The following is a 17,876-nucleotide window of genomic DNA, read 5'->3' as shown; positions in this document are numbered from 1 at the left end:
ATTCTGACTTTCTCGCAATTGTAAGTTTATATCATTCAATTCTGAGAAAAGTTTATATCTCGCAATTGTGAGTTTATATCATTCAATTCTGAGAAAAGTTTATATCTCGCAATTGTGAGTTTATATCATTCAATTCTGAGAAAAAAGTCAGTTGTGAGATAAAAACTTGCAAGTGCCTTGCAATTCGGACTTAATTTCTCACAATTGTGAGTTTATATCACGCAATTCTGAGAAAAAAGTCAGAATTGTAAGATAAAAAGTCAGAATTACCTTTTTTATTTTATATTCAGTGGTGGAAACGGACTTCTACAGGTTGAAATAACTTGTAGGATCAGAGACATTTTGTATTTGAGTTACAAAATGTCTCAACTCACCAAATGAATAAAATATTCAGTGAGCTAGGCATCTTGATTTACACGCACCTCTCATGTAGAGTTTGGAAATAAAGAAATGAATCAGTTGACATTGTTCAAATTTAAGTGGTACTAGTTTGATAGAAGTGGTAATCTGATCCTATTTTTTACCCAATAATAGTGATGAAAACAGGTGAAATCTACAATGGACCTATCAATAATTTGAAGCAAATAAAACCCTTACACAATGGTTACACAAACACAATGCCTAATACACTATATCCACCTTTTTCTTTAATGTGGAAATAATGCTATGGGTGAGACCCGCTGTAGGGAAATAAGAAGAACAACAACGTGCAGTAAACAGTAAACTGCGGTGTGTTCATAATTAAGATAATACATTAAAATAATACAGTTATTTTAGTTTTGTACAGCTAAAAATAGTAGGAGGCGGATGAGACTGGAAGCCAGACCCATAAAATTTACAAATAGCCACACCCGCTCTTAGGGAAGAAAAAGGTGGATACAAAAAGAAAAAGAAAAAAGGATTGAACCAAAACCACAGTAAAAAGCAATCACAAAAACCAAATAAAACAGACATTTTTTTATTTTTAGAGGGGAAAAGTTTTGTCTATATTCATCAAGAGTCTTTTCTCGACTTTTGTTTGCAAAGTTGAAAAGCTAGTCCCTTTTCTAATCCTTCGACTAAAGTAAAAACAAGAACGAAACAAACGAACGAAAAGGTAAACGGAAATAAAGAGACAATCAGGAGTCGTTCAGCCCTGATCTAGACAGAGGCCCCAGTGTGAGAGTCAGTAGTACTAAAACACACTCCTGCTTGTCCGCAGCTTCCCTCACGCTCAATCTCCAATTCGTGTACGCTTTTATTGCACATACTGGATGGAACAACAGGGCGCCCTGCCTTTGGTACGAACGTGATCAACTGACATGCAATGACCAATATTTCAATAAGTGAAGAACACATAGCAAGAAAAAACGACAGTGCTTTGGCCATCATGCAAGTCGATACGCTGAAAAGAAGTGACCAAGTTAAAGGAGAAGTTCACTTCCATACTCACCCCCTTGTCATCCAAGATGTTCATGTCTTTCTTTCTTCAGTCGATAAGAAATTAGTTTTTTTTTTTGAGAAAAACCTTTCAGGATTTCTCTCCATATAATGGACTTCAATGGTGCCCCGAGTTTGAACTTCCAAAACGCAGTTTAAATGCAGCTTCAAAGGGCTCCAAACAATCCCAGCCAAGGAAGGGTCTCATCTAGCGAAACAATCTGTTATTTTCTGAAAAAATTACAATTTATATACTTTTTAACCTCAAATGCTCGTCCTGTCTAGCTCTGAGTGTGCTCTGTGTATTCCGGTTCAAGACTGTTAGGGTATGTCGAAAAACTCCCATCTCATTTTCTCCTCCAACTTTAAAATCATCCTACATCGCTGTTTTACCCTTTTTTGTAATGAGTGTTTGATCTTCTTTGCACGTTCACTTTGTAAACACTCGGTCGGTACTTCTGCAGCGATGTAGGAAATTTTGAGGTTGGAGGAGAAAATGAGATTAGTTTTACGACATACCCTAACTGTCTTGAACCAGAGTTCACGCAGAGCTAGACAAGATGAGCATTTGAGGTTAAAAAGTATATAAATTAGGGATGTGACGAGACACTTATTCCACAAGACATGAGATATGAGACTGGGTTCACAAGATTTTTAAACTTTTTAAAAGAAATCCTCAAGAAAAATTGTATTTTATTCAACTGAAAAATGCAGTAATTAACATGTAAACTAAAGCTGCATGATTCTGGATAAATTAAAATTATAATTTTTTAAATAAGTTAACTATAAACTTTATTCCAGTACTTCTATTATTTAAATGTCTGTAACACAGAATCATTATGTGGTTGAAAAGACTGTTTGTGTTGCTCTTTATGGATCAACAGCAGCATGAATGCAGAATTCAATGTCTTTTCACACCTGTTTCACACTGTATACTCTTAAAAATAAAGGTGCTTCACGATGCCATAGAAGAACCTTTTTGTCTGAATGGTTCCATAAAGAACCTTTAACATCTGAAGAACCTTCCTGTTTCACAAAAGGTTCTTTGTGGTGAAAGAAGGTTCTTCAGATTCTAAAAAGGTAAGAAAGAGATGGTTCTTTAAAGAACCTTTGACTGAATGGTTCTTTGTGGAACCAAAAATGGTTTATCTATGGAATCGCTGTGAAGAACCTTTTAAAGCACCTTTATTTTTAAGAGTGTAAGCATCAGTGGAGCATGTGAAACAGCTCTAACCACTGAATCGTTGTCATTCAGGAATAAGATTGCGTGGGTTTTTTAAATAGAGATCGCGAACACTGCTAAATGTTTCGCGAGGATATCGTCTTGTTCTCACGAGACCAGTCAGATGACACATCAGATCTTGTCACATCTCTAATATAAATTGTCTATTTTTTAGAAAATAACCAATCGTTTCACTAGATAAGACCCTTCTTTCTCAGCTGGGATCGTTTAGAGCCCTTTGAAGCTGCATTTAAACAGCATTTTGTACGTTCAAACTCGGGGGCACCATAGAAGTCCATTACATGGAGAGAAATCCTGAAATGTTTTCCTCAAAAAACATCACTTCTGATCGACTGAAGAAAGACAGACATGAACATCTTGGATGACAAGGGGGTGACTAAATTATCTGTAGTTTTTCAACATACCCTAACTGTCTTGAACCGGAGTTCACGCAGAACTAGACAAGATGAGCATTTTAGGTTAAAAAGTATATAAATTAGGGGTGTGACAAGACACTTATCCCACGAGACGAAACACGAGACTGGGTTCACAAGAGCGAGACGAGATTTTTAAACGTTTTAAAAGAAATCCTCAATGATAAAATATATAGGGAAAAATTTTATTTTATTCAACTGAAAAACAAAATGCATGTGCATTTTTGATATGAACTTGTACTTTATTAACCCCTTAATCGTTTTATCATCATGTTCTCGCGAGAGCAGTCAGATGACACATCGATACACATCGAATCTCCTCGCATCCCTAATATAAATTGTCAATTTGTTTAGAAAATAACTGATTATTTCGCTAGATAAGACCCTTCTTCTTTGTCTGGGATCATTTAGAGCTCTTTGAAGCTGCATTTAAACTACATTTTGGAAGTTCAAACTCAGGGGCACCATAGAAGTCCACTATATGGACAGAAATTATCTGTACTTTTTCGACATACCCTAACTGTCTTGAACTGGACAAGATGAGCATTTGAGGTTTAAAAAGTATATAAATATAAAAGGTGACGAGACGCTTAACCCACGAGACGAGACACAAGACTGGGTTCACAAGAGCGAGATGAGATTTTTTAACTTTTTAAAAGTAATCCTCGATGAAATATATAGGAAAAAATTGTTTTTTTTTTTCAACTGAAAAACAAAATGCATGTGCATTTTGATATGAACTTGTACTTCATTAACCCCTTTATCGTTTTATCGTCATGTTCTCGCGAGAGCAGTCAGATGACACATCGATACACATCGAATCTCCTCACATCCCTAATATAAATGGTCAGTTTGTTTAGAAAATAACCATTTGTTTCGCTAGATAAGACCCTTCTTCCTTGGCTGGGATCGTTTAGAGCCCTTCGAAGCTGCATTTAAACTGCATTTTGGAAGTTCAAACTCAGGGGCACCATAGAAACCCATTATATGGAAAGAAATCCTGAAATACTTGCCTCAAAAAACAACATAACTTCTTATCGACTGAAAAAAGAAAGACATGAACATCTTGGATGACAAGGGGGTGAGTAAATTACCTGTACATTTTTGTGAACTTCTCCTTAAACGAACCTGGTGAATTGCGCGGAGTCGTAGACCATGTGATACAAAGAGGCACTGTTATCATATGCTGAAATTGGTTCAATTAAGGCAAATGCACTGCGGCTAGCAACTGTTTACCTCATGAATTTGAAGTTTATGTGGCTGAGATGGATTGTTTTTCTGATCATACGCCACTGAGTGCAGTTGATCAGTTAGTACCAACTCGCTTGAACGTCTCACTTCAGGTCTTTGTTCCCTCTCCTCAGCTGGAATGGAATCATAATCCAATAGATAAGAACAACCAGAATAGGAATTAAACAAAAAATGAATACAGAGGTGATACAAAATACCCAAACATTAGAACTCCAGGGAATCAAACAAACGAACAAACAAAAATCGTAGAGAAGATACCACAATCAGACATGCTTTTGAGCTGTTTAGTTTGGCAAGAAAGCAGCTAGTTGTATCATAGAAACCTCACAGTGAAAAGAGTTATGCCCCTTCGAGATTACAAAGCACAGTATTCAGTCATAATTTATAGATATATTTCTTTCGTTTTAAAAAAAGTCCGTCTAGAATAAATTGGATCGCGATAAACTGTCTTGTACCGTGGTATCCAATGCCGTGGCTTTTCCCCAGATGCCTCCGAAAAATCTTTTTTTCCTTTTATTTCATTTTGTACCAAAAATACTTCTTTGAAAAAAGAAGAAATGGTTGACGGGACGCACAAAACAAAACCGAAGTCTTCCTCGAGGACGCGTTGAAGGCCCGGACCTGGTCGTACTTCCAAAAACTAAAAAAAGAGAAAAAACCTATTGTTCCAGAGCTTTGTCATTCTGAAGGAAAAGCATGACTTTAAATGAACTCATTCAGTCCTTCATGATCCGGCGTACAGCGCTCTTGCCAGTCCCCCGCGTTGCTGGTCAATCGATCAGTGTTAATTAACTTTAAATGATAAAACGTCATAAAAACAGGAACAAAATCGAGGGCTGAGGACGTCAGAGCATTACATAATATTCAAAACTTCCGCAAACTTCTTTTCTATTAAATACTTTGGTCTTTGGTCAATAGTTCTCTTCTTAATTTATACAGATACTGTATTCGCACACACACAGATATACGAGCGTACGTCTTTACGTACGGTATAAATGTGTATGCGTTTTTCACACTTGTTCCATAAAGGACTTTTTGCACGAAAACATCAAGATCCAAATAAATAAGGAATTCCGAAACAAACCATGAGTACCTGTATTTATATTCTCCTGAAATAAAAAATAACAGAGGAAGAAAAAAAAAAAGTCACTGGAGAAAGTGCCTTATGTACAGCGTTTTTCTTCGGCAAATAAAGGCCTTTATTAAATAAACAGACTTTGCATCTTTCAAGCAGCCTGAGGGAGAGGCTTAAAAACAATCGTCCTTCAAGGTGCACAGCTATATCCACGAGCGCCGCGACTCTCCGGGTCTGGAGTCTTGTTTGTTTTCTTTTTCAATAATCTTCCTTTTTTTGTTTGTTTTTTTCTTCAAGTGATGGCGATGGCTACTTGTTTGTCTTCAGCTTGCCTCGAGAAATCCTCCTCTCTGGGGAATTGTGGGAATCCTAATCCAGACTCTAGTGCGCTGCTAACTGTTGGGAGGTCCTTCGTTCAGGAAGTAAGTGGTCATCTCACCCTTGCCTTTCACTTTTACGACCCCTCGACACTCCAGCTGGTAACCTTTACTGGATAACACCTGGTGCAGGTCTGTGGTCACCTGCAAGACATCCAAGGTAAATGTCAGAAAATCACTTCATGATGACTATGGCATCAAAAGGATTGAGGGTTTACCTGAATACGGTCTGGGACCCCTGTGCTGTCCATCCGACTGGCCACGTTTACTGTGTTTCCCCAGATATCGTACTGAGGCTTTCTGGCGCCAATAACTCCTGCGACCACTGGCCCAATGTTTAATCCTGCACACACAAACACACATGCATATGTCAATTTAGAATATGTTTAAAAAAATAAAATAAAAATACAAATTAAAAGATTTAATGTCATGTGATGTCATGTAGTGTGACCACCAGTATATTTTTGTATTATTAATATTGTGAATTTCTAGCTGTAATTATCTTTATTTTAGTACTCGTTTTATTTTAAGTTAGTTGCTAAGGCATCATTTCTAATTTCGTTTTTTGTCTAATATTATAAATGTATTTATTATTGTTATTATTATTATTTGCTTTATTTTAATTAAATATACAATTGATTTTAGTTAATTGCCAAGGCATCATTTCTAATTTATTTATTTTTGTCAAATATTATACATGTATTTATTATTATTAGCTTTATTTTAATTAAATTTACAATACTCATTTCAGTTAGTTGCCAAGTCATCATTTCTTGTCTAATATTATAAATGTATTTATTATTATTATTAGTTATTATTTGCTTTATTTTAATTAAATATAAAATTGATTTTAGTTAGTTGTCAATGCATAATTTCTCATTTAATTTTTTTTATAATATTATAAATGTATTTTATTATTATTAGCTTTATTTTCATTAAATATATAATTGATTTAGTTAGTTGCCAAAGCATAATTTCTAATTTAAAGTATTTTTTATAATATTATAAAGGTATTTTATTATTATTAGCTTTATTTTTATTAAATATATAGCTGATTTGTTAGTTGTCAAGGCAAAAAGTCATTAAAAAAAAAAAAAAATAGATTAGTGGGGATATATACCACATGACTTTTTACCACTATCTAATTTTGTCTTGTCATAAAAATTGACAGCCACAGTTACAATTTTTAGTTTTGTCATGGTGAATACAAAAAAAGACCACATTTTTAATAGGTATGTTTACGTTTGCTAATTTCTGTCAATCTGAATGAATCCAATCTGATTTTAGCTTCTAAAAGTTCTGTTTATATGAACCCTGAATTAACATTGTTAGAAAAAGGTCAATTTATCTGACATTGACAACCATGCACCACATGGCTTTGATTTGGTAGACAAAACTTTTTCAATTGTTTAGAAAAAAATCAGTGAACAATGGACAATGGAAATATGTGACCCTGCAGGTTTTGAAACGCACCGATCTTCATCTGGAAGTTGTTGAAGGAATGCTCATTGATGTATTTCATCTGTTCGCGGAGGTGCATGGCATAGTCAGCCAGGGCGGTTATATGCGATCGGCCTTCCTTGTCATAAGTGGAGTCGTTAAGGCCGGATGCGGCCATGTAGGTGCTGCCAATGGTCTTTATTTTCTCCAGCTGCCTGTATTTCTCCTCACTGATGATCTGCAAGGACAGACATAGATGAGAGGTTTTAATAAATATACATTATGGTTCAAAAGGTAGATGTTTTCTTATTGGTTCCAGAATGGTATTTTCAAACACAAATCTCTAACCTCATCAAAATCAGCGATGATCTCATTGAGGAGCCTCAGACACTCCACTCCCTCGTTGTTGGCCTCCAGCTCCACGTAGAACTCGGAGAAGTTGCTGATGGAGGCAAACATGACAGCCACACACTCACATGACTGATAGTACAGCTCGTCGTTCCTTCTCTCTCTGGCTAGAAAGTGGGCGGCCACGTCTTTGGGCAGGATGTTGTGGAGGAGCCGGCGGTTGTAGGCTTGAAGCTCCTCCATCTCTTCCTTCTCTTCTGTGGCCTTTGGAGGAACAGACAAATTACATACAAATGAAGTCAAAAGTTTACATACACCTTGCAGAATCTGCAAAATGTTTATTATTTGACCAAAATAAGTGGGATCATACAAAATGCAAGTTATTGTTTGTTTAGTACTGACCTGAATAAGATATTTCACATAAAAGATGTTTACATATAGTCCACAAAAGATAATAGTTGAATTAATAAAAATGACCCTGTTCAGAAGTTTACATACACTTGATTCTTAATACTGTGATGTTACCTGAATTCAACCAGTTCAATCAGTTCTTCATGAGTCCCTTGTTTGTCCTGAACAGTTAAACTGCCTGCTGTTCTTCAGAAAAATCCTTCATGTACCACAAATTCTTTGGTTTTCCAGCATTTTTGTGTATTTGAAACCTTTCTAACAATGACTGTATGATTTTGAGATCCATCTTTTCACACTGAGGACAACTGAGGGACTCATATGCAACTATTACAGAAGGTTCAGACGCTCACTGATGCGCCAGAAGGAAAAATGATGCATTAAGAGCCGGGGGGTGAAAACTTTTGAACTGAATGAAGATGTGTACACTTTTCTGATTTTGCCTAAATTTATATATATATTTTTATATATAGTACTAAAAACTTTTTGTATTTGAAGTTCAGGGTAAATTTTACTTTTTTACTTTTTTTTTACCCAAAAAGTTGCCTCACTCACAATTTTGCCCAAAAACACAGCCCTCCAACAGCAACTTCTTCCAACAATCCAACAACAGTTTGGTGAAGAACAATGCATTTTCCAGCACGATGGAGCACCGTGCCATAAGGCAAAAGTGATAACTAAGTGGCTCGGGGACCCAGATCTTAAAACTTGTGGTCAATCCTCAAGAGGCGGGTGGACAAACAAAAACCCACTAATTCTGACAAACTCCAAGAAGTGATAAAGAAAGAATGGGTTGCTATCAGTCAGGATTTGGCCCAGAAGTTGATTGAGAGCATGCCCAGTCGAATTGCAGAGGTCCTGAAAAAGAAGGGCCAACACTGCAAATACTGACTCTTTGCATAAATGTCATGTAATTGTCGATAAAAGCCTTTGAAACGTATGAAGTGCTTGTAATTATATTTCAGTACATCACAGAAACAACTCAAACAAAGATCTAAAAGCAGTTTAGCAGCAAACTTTGTGAAAACTAATATTTGTGTCATTCTCAAAACTTTTGGCCATGACTGTAGTATCATCAAACATGAAGTATCTTCTGTAGCTTCTGAAGGGCAGTACTATATATATATATATAAAAAATATATAATATTTAGGCAAAATCAGAAAAGTGTACACATCTTCATTCTGTTCAAATAGGGTGACCATATTTTAGTTTTAAAAAAAGAGGACGGGGGATGGGGGGATTTGGGGTCCTAATTTTGGTATCAAAATATGTCATTTCCATACCAAAACTACATATTTTACAGTCACCGTTATGCAGATTGATCATAAACACAGCTAAAAAGCTTCCTTCCACAGTGGCCATCCTTCACAAAACTAATATCTACCACAGTTGTATCAGAGGTAGAATGCAAAATGTTTCAATACAAGCATTTAAGTCAAATGGAAATTATGTAAATATTTCAAAATATTTCAAAAATTTAACCCATGGTTAAAATCAGCCCAAAAATGCAAAAAATCAGTGGAAAAAATGCAGATTTGGCGAATCCTGGACATTTTAGGCAATTTAGGAATCCTGGCCGGACGCATTTTTTTAAGTCCCAAAAGAGGACATGTCTGGGAAAAAGAGGACCTATGGTCACCCTAGTTCCTCCTGAAGCACAAGGAAGCGTCTGTACCTTCTGTAATAGTTGCATGAGTCTCTCAGTTGTCCTCAGTGTGAAAAGATGGATCTCAAAATCATACAGTCATTGTTTGGAAAGGGTTTAAATGCACAAAAAAAACTGAAAAACCAAAGAATTTGTGGGACCTGAAGGATTTTTCTGAAGAACAGCAGGCAGTTTAACTGTTCAGGACAAACAAGGGACTCATGAACAACTATCACTAAACAAAAAACACAGCTGTGGATCAACTTTTGAACGGGGTCATTTTTATAAATTCAACTATTATTTTTTCTTGTGGACTATATGTAACCGTCTTTTATGTGAAATATCTTATTCAGGTCAGTACTAAATAAAAATGAACAAGCATTTTTTATGATCCCGCTTATTCAGACAAAATAATTAACATTTTGTAGATTCTGTAAACTTTTGACTTTAACTGTATTTCAATTTCTGAAACGATGAAATGTATTTTATGAACTAATTATTTCTTGCCATTATCGTCACCTTATAGTATATCGCATGCCAAGCTGTCAGCAACAAAGAGCTGTAGCTTAGTGATTAAACGTTTGTGTTGACCAAAAAATTGTAGGATCAAACCCTGACCTGAAGTTTCCAAAGGAAGTCTAGACGAGCCGTTGACTCCACTTGCTGGGCATGTAGGTACAGTGCTAATACAAATACAGTGAGGATCACTGGGGTCATGACCTTTAGGGACACTTTAGTCACCCTGAAAGTACTGAAACATAAGAGAGCAGGTCAGCCACAGGATGAATTATTTACATCACAGCATGGATGTAACAGAATACAGCACTCCAAGTAAACATTAAAGGGAACCCTGGATATTAAGACTTGTTTGGCTTAATATAACATAAATGATGTCTCTTGCTGAAATATGTAGTAGAAAACCTGTGAAAGATTACATAAGTTTAAAACATTGTTTTACACATATTTTGGACTATGGGGGTGTAATTTTTTTGATTATGTGAAATGGTTGCACTTGGTGATCTACTAGCGCTACCTGTAGTTATTTTTACCACAACACAACTCAGCAAATAAAATACTAATATGATGACCACAGCTACTGAAAGAGCTTACAGGTGGTGATGGATATAAGCATAGGCTTAAACCAAATGCCGTACCATCGATTTTCCCCACAAGAAGCCTAAATGCCCTGGCGTCGGCCATCGGCATGTTTACATCCTGTCAGGATGGCATCTAGCATTTCTTGTCTCTGCCGTTTGTAAGCTCTTTCAGTAGCTGTGGTCTAATAAAAGCCTCAAAGTCATCGGGGTAAAAGTGGAGAGAACAAAGACGCAGGTCTTTAGGAAGTTTTATTCGTCCACAGGCATCTTCCCATGCTTTTCTCCTCTTCTTATCGCTAGGAAAGCAGTGAAGACTTACATCGCTTCTCTTGAGGCCCTTCAACTGAAAATTACAACCAAACGCCGCACAATGTGGCATCATATCAGTATTTTATTTGAGTTGTGTTGCTGTATAAATAGCAACAGGTAGCAGCAGTAGCTCACAGAGTGCAACTATTTGATGTAATTGAAACAACAGAGCACCCCCACAGTCCAAAATATGTAAAAAACAATATTAAATAATGTCAATTTTTCTTTGATTTTCTACCATATATTTAATTAAGAAACATTGTTTATGTTATATTAAGCCATACAAGTCTTAATACCCGGTGTTTCCTTTAAAAATCATTCAAAAAATAAAGAAGAAGTGGGAAAACAGACTATTAATAGCACATACCACTGCTCAGTAGTTGTATTGAGATTGGACCTGTGGGAAAACCAAGAACATGAAACATTTTAATGTTTATGAAAACAATAAATTAGAAATTACAAATAATGGGAAGCATAAGTGATGAATTTAGGTCTCACCATTGCAGAGTTTCATTGAAAACACTAAAAAAGAACAGCAAAAACACTTGTTTTAACACAACATACATATGCAGTGTAAAGGTTAACATCACAAGAACTTCTAAACCTTACAGCTTTTATTTATATCACAAATAAACAAAGTGAATATTCAAATCAGATATCTTTTAATATATATATTTTTTTTTTATTTTAGGTATCCCTAATACTAACCCTAACTATATGTGACCCTGGACCACAAAACCAGTCATATTTTTTCGAAATTACATAATCAGAAAGTTGAACAAATAAGATTTCCATTGATGTATGATTTGTTAATATATGACCATATTTGCTAGAGATACAACTAATCTGAGGGTGCAAAAAAAAAATCTAAATATTGAAAAAAATCGCTTTTAAAGTTGTCCAAATTAAGTTCTTAGCAATGCATATTACTAATCAAAAATTTAATTTGGATATATTTTTGGTAGGAAATTTACAAAATATCTTAATGGAACACGATCTTTCTTTTGGCAAAAAAGAAAAAATCTATAATTTTGACCCATACAATGTATTTTGGCTATTGCTGCAAATATAGCTGTGCTACTTAAGAATGGTTTTGTGGTCCAGGGTCACATAGAATAGTATATAAAACACTCTTAAATAACATTGTTGCAAGCCAAAGACCACAGTATTTAAAACTTCAATACTAAATTGATATAAAAAAATTCCCTGTATTATTGAATATAAAATTGCAAACAACTGGCCACAGATCGAGCTCAAACAAGAAGCCACTACAAAGCTACTCCCATCTGTGGTGTTTGAGCTGTAGTGACGCCCTCTAGTGGCTGGCAGTGGTACTCACAGGGCATTGGCAGTAACGAAGAGGTCTGCGTTGTCAAACAGCGCCACCTCTGGCCACTCCACAAGCAGCAGGAAAGTGAGCTGGATGAGCAGCATTAAAGCCAGCTTCCCTATACTGCTGATCTGCAGGAACACTGAGCAGGCCAACAGGGTCAGCAGCACACTGTAGCTGAAATACTGAAAGAGACGTGAGGGATAAAACATGAATACAGTTTTATTTGCAACAAATTTTTGATCTTACTGTGACTATACACACGTTTTACCTCAGGGAAGGGGCAGGAGGGATTGTTGCTGGGACAGATATTCAGGCCGTCGGCTGCAGAGCGCGACAAGTTGTGAATGACACAGGGAGTCACCATCTCTGACGACCAGTTAAACTGCTTTGCCACACAGTCCACAAGCTTCTGTGTGTCACAGGAAAACTGCAGGAAACACACAAATACATAATCATTTTAGGCCTACAAGCATTTATAAATATATTTTACCACAAAAATTAAAGTCTGCTGATTTTATTCATCCTCAGGCCATCCAAGATGTAAATGAATTTGTTTGTTCATCAGAGAAATTTTGCATTACATCACTTTCTCACCAGCGGATCCTCTGCAGTGAATGGGTGCCGTCAGAATGAGAGTTTAAACAGCTGATAAAAACATCGCAATAACCCACAGGAAATCCGCACCACTCCAGTCCATCTTGTGAAGCATTTTTGTAAGACACAGATTCATCATTAATGCATTTTCTCCACTGAAACAGGAGAAATATGCACAGACCAAGCACCGTTTACAAGAGAAAACAGTCTAAATCAATCCTAAACAAATACATTGGTGGGTTTTCATATGAAAGGACAAGAGAAGATGGACTTTTTTGACAGGAGGAAGAGTTATTATGCATTTTGGACTCGTATCTTGGCTAAGTGATGGCTTAAACTCAACATTTTAATGATGGATTTGTTTCTTACAAATATAGCTTTTTGCTTCACAATATGTTAACATCACTAAGCCAAAATATGAGTCCATAATGCATAATACCTCTTCCTCCTGTGAAAAAGTCCATCTTCTGTTGTCCTTTCATATCAAAACCCTCCAATGACTTTGTTTAGGACTGATTTAGACTGTTTTCTACCTGTAAACGGTGCTTGGTCTGTGCATATTTCTCCTGTTTCAGTGGAGAAAATGCATTAATCATGAATCGGTGTCTAACAAAAATGCTTCACAAGATGGACTGGAATGGTGTGGATGACTTGTGGATTATTGTGATGTTTTTATCAGCTGTTTGGACTCTCATTCTGACGGCACCCATTCACTGCAGAGGATCCATTGCTGATCAAGTGATGCAATGCTAAATTTCTCCAAAACTTTTCTGATGAACAAACAAACTCATCTAGATCTTAAAGGTAAACAAAATCATACATGTTCGACATGCGGGTGAGTAAATGCTGACAGAATTGGTATTTTAAGTAAGACTTGTGACCATGTAGTCGAATAAATACGATTGTTAGCTAAAGTGTTAGACACACTAAGGTTGTGTGTGAAGTGATTTGGCAGCTCTGCATACCATATTGACAAAGGCAGAGATGAAGACGAGGATGATGGTGAAAACTCCCACCAGTGTGCTGTTGGTGCGAGACTGAACAATCTTCTTGGACACAGTCTGCATAGCAGCGGGGAAGAGCTGCCAGACAAAGCGAAAGAAAGGCCAATTGTAGACATTTGTACAATAGATAATGCATGAGAATGGGGTAAAAAAACATAAGTAGACCTCTTACCTTCACGCAGGAGTAAATGGCACAGATGAAGAGGATGTTGGCAAGAATGATGAAGATACTGACGTATATTCCCAGCATGACCAGAGTACTGCAAAAAGCACAGGAAATTTCCGATTCATGTTAAAGAGATCACCAAAAATTTTAATTCTGTCATTAATTACTCACCCTCATGTCGTCCCAAACCCGTAACAAAAAGTGCTCTCTTAGCTTTATAACATTAAGGTTGAACCACTGATGTCACATGGACTATTTTAACAATGTCCTTTATACCCTTCTGGGCCTTGAACATGCAGTTGCATTGCTGTCTTTCATGGATCTGATCAAAAAAACTTAATTTGGATTCTCAGGATGAATGAAGGTCTTACGGGTTTGAAACAACATGACGATGAGTAATTAATTACATACAGGGTTTCTGCAGATATGAACAAGTGAAATTTAAGACTTTTTAAGACCTTTTTAATACCACCTTATATGAAATTTAAGACCTAAACCTGTAATGGAAATAGATATTATATTACATGCATATGTGATATTTAATGTGTTTAATGTAAAAAGTAAACAAAATTTCATGGCTGTCATAAATTAAATTTATTACTACGATATACAGTGAACTTTCCATATCAGCAGATACTATTCCACACAAAATATCCCCATAAAAGTACCACTAGAAATATCTGATTTAAAAAAAAAAATTCTGAAGCGATTTTTTTTTTTTTACTTTTGAAATGTATGCGTACCTTTGAAATTTATTTCATGAATTTATCAATAAATTCTAAATGGCTGTTAGCAGTGAGATTACATAATTTACACTGCAAAATTAAAAGTGAGATTAATGTTTTAAATACATTTATTGATTTATAAATATATATATTATAAATGTTATATAAATACTGCGATTCTGTCTGAAGACGCAGAAGCTTCCACAGAGGGAGAAAAAAAATCTACAGTTGTTAGCAACTGGCCTTAGCCAAGCCCTATATTCAGTTTTTCCAAGCCCAGTTTCGCTAAACTTGCACTTCCTCATAGCTAAAAAGTTAAATCCATTTGACTCCTGCGGTACAATCCGAGAGAGACTCGCGCCAATAACAGAAAGCTGATTGGCTATTGCATGCTGGTCTCATTTGTAGTTTAAATTCAGCAAATTATATTTGGAATAGTGAAATAAAGAACTACAACACCACGGAAACAACAGAAAGAGAATTTAAATGAGCATTAGAGGTAGCGTTACATGGACATCGGAAAAATAAGACCTGTGTAAAATTATTTAAGACCTAGAACAGCGAATTTAAGACTTTTTAAGGCCTAAAATTTTGATTTTTAAATTTTAGACTTTTTAAGACTTTTTAAGACCCCGCGGAAACCCTGTACATAATTTTTATTTTTTGGTGAACTATCCTTTTAAGTAAATGTGTGAGAGCGTGTGTGTGTGTGTGTGTGTGTGTGTGTGTGTGTGTGTTGATCACTCACTGAGGGAATATGACGATTTGGATAAAAGAGATGAAACAGAAGACCAGCAGAGTACAGGCCACATAACCGCCAAAGCGATCGTCTACTTTCTTAGCATACTAGACACAAGACAAAAACATAAAATATCATCAAAATATGTTAATTTACTAATCTGTGCCAAATAGGAATACTGCATGAGTTACAGTTGAGGTCAAAAGTTTACATCCCCTTTTCAGAATCTGCAAAATGTTCATTACTTTACCGAAATAAGAAGGATTATACAAAATGCATGTTATTTTTTATTTAGTACTAACCTGAATAAGATGAAAGACGTTTACATATAGTCCACAAGAGAAAATAATAGTTGAATTTAAAAAATGCCCCCGTTCAAAGGTTACATACACTTGAGTCTTAATACTGTGTTGCTACCTGAATGATCTTTTTTTCTTTTTTTTTAAACTGCCTGCTGTTCTTCAGAAAAGTCCTTCGGGTCCCACAAATTCTTTGGTTTTCCAGCATTTTTGTGTATTTGAACCCTTTCTAGCAATGACTGTATGATTTTGAGATCCATCTTCTCACACTGAGGACAACTGAGAGACTCATATGCAACTATTACAGAAGGTTCAAATGCTCACTGATGCTCCAAAAGGAAAAAACATGCATTAAAAATCAGGGTAAATGTAACTTATTTTGCCTTCTGGGAAGCATGTAAGTATCTTCTGTAGCTTCTGAAGGGCAATACTAAATGGGAAAAAAATGTTTAGGCAAAATGAGAAAAATGTACACATCTTCATTTGGTTCAAAAGTTTTCACCCCCAGCTCCTAATGCATAGTTTTTCTTTCTGGAGCATCAGTGAGTGTTTGAACCTTCTGTAATAGTAGCATATGAGTCCCTCAGTTGTCCTCAGTGTGAAAAGATGAATCTCAAAATCATACAGTCATTGTTAGAAAAGTTTCAAAAACACAAAAATGCTAGAAAACCAAAGAATTTGTGGGACTTGAAGGATTTTTTTGAAGAACAGCAGGCAGTTTAACTGTTCAGGACAAACAAGTGACTGATGAACAGCTATCACTAAACAAAAAAACACAGCGGATCATGCAGGTAACAACACAGTATTACGAATCAAGTGTATGTAAACTTTTGAACGGGGTCATTTTTATAAATTCAACTATTATTTTCTCTTGTGGACTATATGTAAACATCTTTTATGTGAAATACCTTATTCAGGTCAGTAATAAATAAACAATAACATGTATTTTGAATGATCCCTCTTATTTTGGTCAATAATTAACATTTTGCAGATTCTAAAAGGGGGATGTAAACTTTTGACCTCAACTGTATTGTTGATTTCTAACTACAAACAACCACCCAGAAGACCCTATTAACCTAATGACATGTTAAAAATCACTCTAAACAACTACAAGGAATTCAATATTCTACTTTTGTTCTTAGTAAATACCAAACAGGAAATTAGAGGACATTTGATCTCACATGATCTCATCCATCCTGTTAGTCTGCTTGACGATCAGCACTACTAAATTAAACTTGGAAAGGGTGGGGAGATCTGGACGGGAAGCTGGAACTCAGCCAGTGTCTTTGAGTCTGACCTTTTTCTCCAGGCTGGAGGTTTGGAAGGTGAGGAGGAACTTCTTCACATGGTCTTTGCGGAGCTGGTCAATGCTGCGCGCATCAATGGCACGGCCCAAAAACTCATCCACCTCGTCTTCGGGGTTCAGCGCTTCCTGAGCACCACGGCTGTGTTTGTGAGCAGAAGAACAGTTAGAAAACACATTTCCAATCGTACCTTTTGTGTTCCCGTCAAAAAGAAAAGCCACTCACTTGTCTTTGCTGGTTGTTTCATCAATGCCCTGAGTGAAGAGAAGAAACAAATGTGAGCACTATAGGACAATAGAGTAAAGGTAGAAAATGGCTAAAGGAAGAGGAGAGAGAGAGATCAGGCGAGTGTCGTAGGGAGTGGGTGACAGATTGACCGTCGGGTCATGTGGGGTCTCACCATCTGTCTGAAGACTTTGGAGTCTTTAGTCCTGGAGAAGGATCTGTCAGGCACCCATCGCGGTACCAGACCCTCGTTAGAGTTCGTCCGCGTGCGCTGCATTTTAGCCATCATGGCCTTCTCGTCTTTCTGAAACAGTCAAGGGCAAAAAGTTTTGCAGTCAAGAATCTTGAATAAAAGAGAAGCTTTAAAACTAGGGATGCAACGATATTAAGATGATTTTCATTATATGCTATATACAGTCAAATCAAAATTTATTCAGACACCTTGAACATTTCTCACATTA

At 36.2% G+C, this 17,876-nt stretch overlaps 1 protein-coding gene across 1 annotated transcript in view; it reads right to left on the bottom strand.

Moving 5' to 3' along the window:
• Positions 1 to 4,596: 4,596 nt before the first annotated feature.
• The window catches only part of adcy6a (adenylate cyclase 6a), an 83,642-nt gene continuing 70,362 nt past the window's right edge, over positions 4,597 to 17,876 (bottom strand). Inside the window, exons 10-24 of the mRNA XM_073822547.1 lie at positions 17,591 to 17,719; positions 17,416 to 17,444; positions 17,184 to 17,331; positions 15,597 to 15,694; positions 14,130 to 14,217; positions 13,919 to 14,035; positions 12,628 to 12,786; positions 12,366 to 12,541; positions 11,525 to 11,548; positions 11,394 to 11,423; positions 10,239 to 10,371; positions 7,567 to 7,830; positions 7,252 to 7,456; positions 5,997 to 6,121; positions 4,597 to 5,922 (exon numbers count right to left, since the gene is read on the bottom strand). Coding sequence (XP_073678648.1) covers positions 5,794 to 5,922; positions 5,997 to 6,121; positions 7,252 to 7,456; positions 7,567 to 7,830; positions 10,239 to 10,371; positions 11,394 to 11,423; positions 11,525 to 11,548; positions 12,366 to 12,541; positions 12,628 to 12,786; positions 13,919 to 14,035; positions 14,130 to 14,217; positions 15,597 to 15,694; positions 17,184 to 17,331; positions 17,416 to 17,444; positions 17,591 to 17,719 — 1,854 coding nt within the window. The 3' untranslated portion in view covers positions 4,597 to 5,793. The remainder of the gene's footprint in view (positions 5,923 to 5,996; positions 6,122 to 7,251; positions 7,457 to 7,566; positions 7,831 to 10,238; positions 10,372 to 11,393; positions 11,424 to 11,524; positions 11,549 to 12,365; positions 12,542 to 12,627; positions 12,787 to 13,918; positions 14,036 to 14,129; positions 14,218 to 15,596; positions 15,695 to 17,183; positions 17,332 to 17,415; positions 17,445 to 17,590; positions 17,720 to 17,876) is intronic.

Source organism: Garra rufa, chromosome 18 (assembly GCF_049309525.1).
Source record: "Garra rufa chromosome 18, GarRuf1.0, whole genome shotgun sequence".
NCBI lineage: Eukaryota > Metazoa > Chordata > Actinopteri > Cypriniformes > Cyprinidae > Garra > Garra rufa.
The sequence above is the reverse complement of the archived record's forward strand: the minus strand, read 5'-3'. Positions and strand labels throughout refer to the sequence as shown.